The 8,769-nt window shown below is 44.5% G+C and overlaps 1 protein-coding gene across 1 annotated transcript in view; it reads right to left on the bottom strand.

The window, feature by feature from the left end:
- Positions 1-556: 556 nt before the first annotated feature.
- The window catches only part of NT5E (5'-nucleotidase ecto), a 67,037-nt gene continuing 58,824 nt past the window's right edge, over positions 557-8,769 (bottom strand). The window contains exons 6-9 of the mRNA XM_057740172.1: positions 8,419-8,524; positions 7,462-7,611; positions 5,641-5,841; positions 557-2,572 (exon numbers count right to left, since the gene is read on the bottom strand). Coding sequence (XP_057596155.1) covers positions 2,409-2,572; positions 5,641-5,841; positions 7,462-7,611; positions 8,419-8,524 — 621 coding nt within the window. The 3' untranslated portion in view covers positions 557-2,408. The remainder of the gene's footprint in view (positions 2,573-5,640; positions 5,842-7,461; positions 7,612-8,418; positions 8,525-8,769) is intronic.

Raw genomic sequence — 8,769 nt, 5'->3', positions numbered from 1 at the left:
GTGTGGCACTTTGGTACAACAGCCCCAAGAAACTAAATTGGGGCCCGTTACTAATCTTGGCAAGCCTAGTCCAATATCCACGGGGCTACATACTCCCTGAGGGAGGTTACTCTGTTGTAACTGCTGAGGGCAGCTCTGCCACCAAGTGGATTGGATGTGTCTGATCAAGGTGTAACAACTGGTCTGCTGTATCATCAGTATTAACTGAGGAAGATTCTTAGATGCACAGCCAGTTCAGATAAACTAATTAAAATCCCTAACACTGTATAACTTGAACATTTTTATTTTTAGGAAACCACTATGGGCCTCAAAACAGATTCTGTACATAAAAGCCATAAAATTTAGTAGTCTTAGAGTAGCCTTTATTTACTGTTCTTTCGTACCTAAAAGTTGCATGCATTTTTCTTCTTATTTAGAGGGTAAGAAGGGGAATAGGGAGGGTTATTAGATGGCAGGGGCCTTATAATCAAGGGTAGTGAAGAGCTTTCCATAAGTCATATTGTCTTGGGTTATAGGTATTTGCTTGAGAGAAGAAATAACTACCAAAGACAAGGAGTATATCTTCAATTTTATTGTTTGGAACCTACAATTGCAAAGTGTTTTTAGGTCATTTCTTTAAGTCACTGAACAATACATGCACACATGTTTACAAAAATGACAAAAATTTCTTTAAAAACCTGTGCTCCAATAGGATTTACCCTCCTTTACTGGTCAAGCATGAAAAATACACCCCAAATGCAGTTTTATTGACATTTTTCTCTTACAGTCTTATTGACATTTGTTTATTTATGGCCAATCTGTATATGCATGGAACCTAGGGCATTATTTTACTGCAACAACCATTATAAAGAGGTTATGAAATTTAAAAGTATATTTTGTATCGAGTACCTAATATTTGTAAACGTTAAGGAACAAACATTCTCACTCTTCAATCCTGGGGCTGCTGTTTGCCCACTTCTTTATGGTGAGGGCTCCCACTTCTTGTTGAATCATTTATACAATGAAGAGCAGGCTCACATGGCCCCACTACCCCCTCAGGCAAGTATTTGTTCTTTGTGCATAAATCATTTATTCCATCAGTCTGGATATTTCCTGAGCACCCACTCGGGACCCACTCTCCCGCAGCAGTTCTCATATCTGTGCTTGAGAATGACTGAGTGATTGTTCAGATTTGGAGGCAGAGCTGACTTTAAACTTAGATGTACCACGTAAACAAATCAACCTCGTCTCCCCTCTGGATTTTCCGTAACTGGGGGAGAGGAGACGGAGCACGTGCGTGCGTGCATGTGTGCGTGTGTGTTTAAAGTACAGTGCTGCCATCTTGCTGGGGAGAAACAGGTACAGGTTTAGAACTACATCTTCTGCAAGAAGGGTCTCTTCTCATGACATTTGTCCATAAGGAAGAAGGAGGAAAGAAACAGAGGGAGAACTGATAGTATCTCATAAAATTATCAATAGCTAATACCACGTGTCAGGCGCTCTCCTGCTACTCCTTAGCAAATACCAATTTAACAAGGGTAAACAGCCTTGAGCTCTTTCTCTTCCGTAATGTAAGTTGGTCCTGGGCGTCCTGGTCTCCTCTTCCCTTTCTCTCTGCCCCTTGCCTGCCTTCTGCAGCTCCTGGCCTTTCCCATCATCTACTGCACCTCTTGTCCAAACTCCTGAAAGGCATTCGGTGGCGCAGGAGAGAACACCACCCTGTGTTTAGTCTGTTAAACTCCCTGTAACAACGCACGCTAAAAAGGACAAAAATAGAGACCAGAAATAAAGCAGAGACTTATCCTCCATCAGTTTGGGGCTATTGATAGTTAAAAAGAGAGGAGACTATTACATATCTTCCTGAACAGTAACTGGATATAATTGAAAGTGTGCGGGACTGAAGTCAGAAGGCCCAGGCGCAGGTCTGGGATCTGTCACTTTCAGCTGTATGGCCTTAAGTCAGCTCTTTGTAAGCTTTAGTTTCCTCATCTCTCAAATGGGGAAAACAATGCCTATCTTGCCCACCAGTGAAAGTTATGGGCATCGAATAAGATAATGTGCTTAAAACTCTCCTGTAACTGATAAAGTTCTATGTAAACATAAGTTGTTTGGTGGATTAGAATGGACATAAAGGAGAAAAATGATGTGTATGGTTTAAAATTGTTAATAAAGGTTTATTAAAATTTGCATATGTAAACTAAAGATTGTTGGCCTTCTCATAGGGCCCATTTTCATTTCTTTTCCTGTGTGTTCACTAAGTTGGTAATCCTGAGTGATGATGTCATTGTTTTCACTTATGACCCTCTAAGCTCAGCTTCTAGGAGACTGCAAGGATGGTCTGCACCATCATAAAGCCAGTTCCTAAAAGGCCGACTTGAATCTCACTTGAGAAAAAATATAGTTCCATATATGGCAAAGATAATTCTTGGCTATTGGTATAAAACAACGAACACTGCCAAAACTGAAAGAAATAGTAGAGAAAAACTTCCATGGCAATGACTTCCAGCAGAAAACTGGATCCGACCTTCAATTGCTGGATAAATGACTCTCATTTTTGAGATGTATCCGGAAACCACGTTGATATCTTGGTCTCCTAGAAAAATACATACATTATTTTAACTACAGAAAAAATAATTATCAATTAACAGTAAGAAGGGGGAAGCCAATGTATTTCTCCAAAGCCCTCTGTAATTACATATAAGAAGGAAGATATTCTTTTCATAAGCGGAAGACAAGAACAGAAGACAAGAACAACAGTGATCCTAAGTGCAAAGAATCGGATTGCGTTTTCATGTTCTAGATGTGAAATGTGCTCATTGTACAGTATTGGATAATTGGGGGGAATAAGTTGTCTCAGCTCTGGGATGACTCAGGATAGAGGCTCTTGTCATCATTGCCTCTGAATCACTCCAGAGCGAGGGCATTAGGGAACTGGGTCAAGATCAGTTAGCTGAGACATAAAAGTGGCTTGTTTTTCTGGCTGGCTTGCTCAGGAATCACTTTCACATAATTGATGATGAGACAATGGAGGCTTCATTTGCAAAAGAGAGAACTGACAAATACTAATTGCCTGTAACTACAACAAACCCCCAGGGCCCCGACAGACTTTTATTTTAAAAATACACTCCACAAATCATATATCTGATAAGGGGTTAACATCCAAAACATATAAAGAATGTATACAACTCAATAGCAAAAAAAAAAAAAAAAACTGATTAAAAAAATGGGCAAAGGATCCGACATTTTTCCAAAAAAGAAATACAGATGAACAACAAGCACATGGAAAGATGCTCAACATCAGTAATCATCAGGGAAATGCAAATCAAACCACAGTGAGCTATCACCTCACACTTGTTAGAATTAGTATTATCAAAGAGAGAAGAACTAAATGTTGGTGAAGACGTGAAGAAAAGGAACTCCTGTGATTGTATGCAGAAATGTAAACTGGTGCAGCCACTGTGGAAAAGAGCAGGAGGCTCCTCAAGAAATTAAAAATAGAACTACCATACAATCCAGCAATTCCACTCCTGGGTATTTATCTAAAGAAAATGAAAATACTAATTTGAAAAGATACATGCACTCCATGTCCACTGCAGCATTATTTACAATAGGCAAGATAAGGAAACGCGTGTCCATCAGTGGATGAATGGATAAAGAAGATGTGACACACACACACAATGGAATAGTCTTCAGCTGTAAAAAAAAAAAATGGCCTCTTGCCATTTGCAACAACATAGATGGACCTTGAGGACATCATGCTAAGTGAAATAATTCAGACAGAGAAAGGGGAATACCATATGATCTCACTTATGTGGAATTCAACAACAACAAAAGCAAGTTCAGATACAGAGAACAGACTGGTGGTTGCCAGAAGCAGGGGGAGTGGGGTTGGGTGAGGATGCGAAATGGGTGAAGGGGGTCAAAAGTTATTACGTACAAACTCCTAGTTATAAAATAAATAAATCCTGGGGATTAATGTATAGCATAATGAATACAGTTATTAATACTGTATTGCATATTGGAAAGTTGCTACAAGAATAGATCTTAAAAGTCCTCATTATAAGAAAGAAAATTTTTTTAGTAATTATGTAAGGAAACAGATGTTAACTAGACTTGATTGTGGTGATCATTTTGCAGTGTATACAAATATTGAATCATTATGCTGTACACCTGAAACTAATATAATATGTCCATTATACCTCAATAAAAACAATATATTACTCTACTACTTAAAAAAGAACTCTTCTCTCTGCAGTGGTTCTCACCCCTGGGTATACATTAGAATCACAGGAAGAGACTTTTGCCCCAACCCAAGTAAATCGGAATCTCTTGAAAGTTGGGACCAAGGTATAGGTATTTAATTTAAAATGCTCCCCAAGAGATTCTAATGTATAGCCAGGGTTGAGAACATTTAAGGGCCAAGGCTTCCTCAGCCTTCTATGTGAGGTCCTTCTCTCCAATACCCATCCGTCTGGGCTTGGGTGATACACAGCCGTTAACTTGTTTCCTGCAGGGCTCAAGAGGACACCTTTTAAGCCTGCTTTTCCATTTCCTATTACGGAATGGACGGAAGCAGCCAGCACCTTTCCTCCCGGGATGGGCTGCCTCCTGTGCCCTGGTTCTGCCCTCCACCCTCCTTGGCATACACAGCTAAAATGGCAGGTCCACCATGATACGGTTGAGGAGGAACCTGGATGAGCTCCTTCCTGGAGATGGAAGCAGGGAAGCTGTGCATGGGTCTTGTAAACACACTAGTTTCTGCCGTGGAGAACAGGAAGAGGTAGCATATCGGCAGTGGACTCTATGCATAGGAGGTAGTTCTCAACTGGATTTTTGAAAATGAGGGTGGGGTATAAGGACCCTCGGTGCTGCTGGAAATATCGCCTGGGGTCAAGTGTGGTGGTTCCTATGATTTGCTCCAACGCACTGTGCAGAATGGGGGAGGGGACATATCCCATCTACACCTACCTGACCTGTTCACACTAAAAGCTTCTTCAGGAAAGTTTAGAGGGGACTTCCTAGGTGGAGCAGTGATTAAAAATCCGCTCGGCAATGCAGGGGACACAGGTTCGAGCCCTGCTCCAGGAAGATCCAACATGCCGAGGAGCAACTAAGCCCATAAGCCACAACTATTGAGCCTGTGTGCCGCAACTACTGAAGCCCACGCACCTAGAGCCCGTGCTCCGCAACAAGAGAAGCCACCACAGAGAAGCCCGTGCACCACAATGAAGAGTAGCCCCTGCTCGCCACAACTAGAGAAAGCCGGTGTGCAGTAATGACCAAACGCAGCCAATACATAAATAAATTTATTTAAAAAAAAAGTTTATAGATGATTTAATATGGTTTCCCACCACCTAAAAGTGCAGCACTGATTTATATTTCACAATTTAAATGGCTGCTTTTAGGTACTTAAAAGTTTTAAAACACTTTTTATGTAAAAGTATCTTTTCCCTGGGCTTGGATGGATGGGTACGTGTGCTGGGCACTCTGCCAGGCTGTGCGGCTGCTTCCCAGCAAACAAAGCAGGAGGGAGTCGGTAATGTAGGGGCAGATCTGGTTTCTGGCTTTGCCCTCTTGGCATCACGTGTAGCTCCCCTCTTGGGACCAGTTCTGTTCTCGGGTACCTTTCGGTTAGGGAGGGGAAGAGACACCTGTGCTTACCAGAGTCGTGTTTTAACATTTCGTCTTTTATCATCCGGAATCCATCTCCACCACCGGCAAGGAAGCTCGGGAGGACCACGTTGTACACCTCATCCATTCTGAGAGGCTCGTAACTGGGCACGCGACACCGGGTGCAAAGAACGTCTAATTTGACCACTCTGTCCCCAGGGTTTCGGGAAAGATCGTATACCACATGAATTCCTAGAAAAGAAATGAGTCTGTGTGTTTCCACCGGATCTGAAGGGAAATTTCTGCTTTCTAAGAAAGGGTCAAATCTGGAATTGGGGCGTCTCACTTAGTTTGAGCTTGAGTGAAATTTCAGCAAGAGAGCTGAGGTGACATTGCAGCTACCCTATCTGGTTAGCTTTATCCTTGAGTCCTACTGGGAGGTCTGAGAAGCCCTGGGAGGAAATCTGGCTCTGGCCCAGAAGGGGCCACGGGTGACTCTGCAAGGAGAAACCACACCTTTTTCAAATCCTGAATTAACTGGTCCAGCAACTTGGTTCAGGGGCTCTGGAAAATGACGAACAGATGAGAGGCACAAAATGATGTACCATTTTGACGGCTAATAAATGTTAATAATTTGCGCTTGGGTGACTTTCACAAAACGTACAACTACCCAGCAGTGCACTGACCATCAAAGCCCTGCTGGCACCTCCACTCTCCTGGAAAGTGCAGAATATCTGGGCGACCCCACAGGCAGTGGTCCGAACACCCCCACCCTCTGCAGCCCCTCAATCCCAGCAGTGGGGTGCTCTGCAGACGGAAGACTTGACAAAGCAATCACACCCCTCAAGTGAGGCCCACTATCTACTGTCTAAAAAATGAGGCCAGAAAATGGTGTCAGAGTCAAATAAGATTATTCATATTAAAGTTGAATTCATTGACTGTGGAATTAATTATTGATGAAAGCATTTCAGAAGTCCGTAGCAATTTGGGAAGCATTATTTTCCTTCCATTTTCACTGCAACCCGTGAGATGAGCAGGCACATTTTCTCAGTGCACTCAGAGAGGCTGAGGGCTTGCCCCAGGTCCCAGTGGAACCAGAACCAGGTTCCTATGTCTCGTCCAGGCTGCCCTTCTCAGAAATCATCCTTGTTAATACTGGTTGGACACTGCATTCCTTTGAACCTCTGCATAGTTCCAGGCAATCACCAAGCAACAGAACAGAAAAGGTTTTATTTTTTTGTTTGTTTTCTTTCGACCTTCATTGGAATATAATAGCTTTACACTGTTGTGCCAATTTCCACTGTACAACAAAGTGAGTCAGCTGTATTTACACATGTATCTCCACATCCCCTCCCTCCCGCAACTCCCTCCCACCCTCGCTATCCCACTCCTCTAGGTCATCACCAATTATTGAGGTGCTCTCTCTGTGTTATGCAGTTGCTTCCCACTAGCTATCTATTTTACATTTGGTAGTGTATACGTGTCAATGCTACTCTCTCACTTTGTCCCAGCTTCTCTTTCCCCCTCCCTTCGTTTGTTTTTTTTTACGAAGAACATTGAATGTTTAAGCAACAAAGATTTTAATAGAAACTAGACCTCAAGGCAGCTGACCTGCTTAGAGTTTGGAGGGCCAGTTCCTGCAGAGAAGATCACCCGATCTCCAATTCAGATTTGGCAAGCATCGCGCACTCTCAGGGCCTTGGGGCTTTGACCCTGACCCACTCCAGTGGTCTGGGAGTTCACGGCCACTGAAAGACTATGCATTGATGTTGGATGTGTGAAAACCCAAATAAGCCTGACCAGGAGGTCCTGGTAAGGGGGGAGCTAAACCCACCAGCAGGAAATCCCACCTCACCTTGGAAGGTGACTTACCGCCCACCTGCAGGAACTCCCCCGTGGACTGGCCGTAGCGGTACACGCTGTGCTCAAAGGCCTTCTTCAGGGTGGAGCCTTTTAATTGGACCAGGTCAAAGGTGCCTCCAAAGGGCAACACAGCAGCCAGATTCTCCCAGGTAATCGTGCCTGAGGGTAGTCACAGATGAGGCAAGAGGGAAAACAGCTTGAGAACAAGCTCACCTGGACCAGTGTCCTTTAGGATTAGCGGAGGTGGTGAAGGAGACGTGGGGCCACAGGGAGGCTATGAGGACAGCACAGCTGCGTCTAAGTATTCCTGACGTGGGGGGAGGATGGACTCGAGAGGTCTGTGGCTGCTCCTGCCACCACTGAGACTTTTTGACAGTGCATCAGGGAAGACTACAAGGGCGTCTTGCACATCTCTCTGGCTGGTTTGCTTTACCACATGCTATACTCCTGCCTATCTGTAAATGCACTGAAGGAACTTATCCAGCTGTTTTTTTCCAACACCTAAGATTGGCAATTTTTTTTTTTTTTTTTTTGGCCATGCCTCACGGCATGTGGGATCTTACTTCCTCGACCAGGGATGGAACCCACACCGCCCTCATGGACAGCTCAGAGTCTTATCCACTGGACCGCCAAGGAAATCCCAAGATCAGCAATTTTGTCCTCCTCTTTCCAGATATCCAGGTGGAGGCCGGCACTGTTTTGCATACATCAGCAGCAATGCGTGTTTCGCTGTGTGAGTCAGAAGCTTAGCTAAAGCCTGGTTCCGCTAAGGCTAGCAGCTGCCTCTGTGAGCAAATGCCTCCGAGAACACACAAGCCTGCGTGCGCCCTTCAGGTGCGGCACTGACTCGAGTGGCTGAAGGGCCTGGCACGGTGGGGAGAGAAGCTGAGGCTGCCCGTGGGGGTGGGCGGGGTGCTGGTCCGAGAGACCGCACGCCGAGCTGAGGCCTGGGCCCGGGAAGCATACCGTCGTTCCGCTCGTCGATGGGCGACCGGATGCTACCTCCATTTAAAATGCACATGGACACGTGGTTCCAGGACATCTCATCCGGGTGTCTCAGGTTGTTGTTAATCTGCAACATGAACTTACACGCGTTATTCTGGTCCTTCCTCCCGGAACTTGCTTAGCTCTACTGGGCAAATAAAGCTCCTTCTCCCCTGCTCCGGAGTGCCCAGAGCTTTCTCAAGTGTAACTCACTGGAACTAGTTTTATGCTCTGAGAAGCAAAGATATTGTGACCAGTCTCATGTCAGACTCTGAGTAGCCAGTAGCTCTGAGCCCCCTCTTCTAAAGACCCCCGTACTTCCCAGGCTAGGCG

Source organism: Hippopotamus amphibius, chromosome 6 (assembly GCF_030028045.1).
Source record: "Hippopotamus amphibius kiboko isolate mHipAmp2 chromosome 6, mHipAmp2.hap2, whole genome shotgun sequence".
NCBI lineage: Eukaryota > Metazoa > Chordata > Mammalia > Artiodactyla > Hippopotamidae > Hippopotamus > Hippopotamus amphibius.
This window is presented reverse-complemented; position numbering and strand designations above follow the sequence as displayed.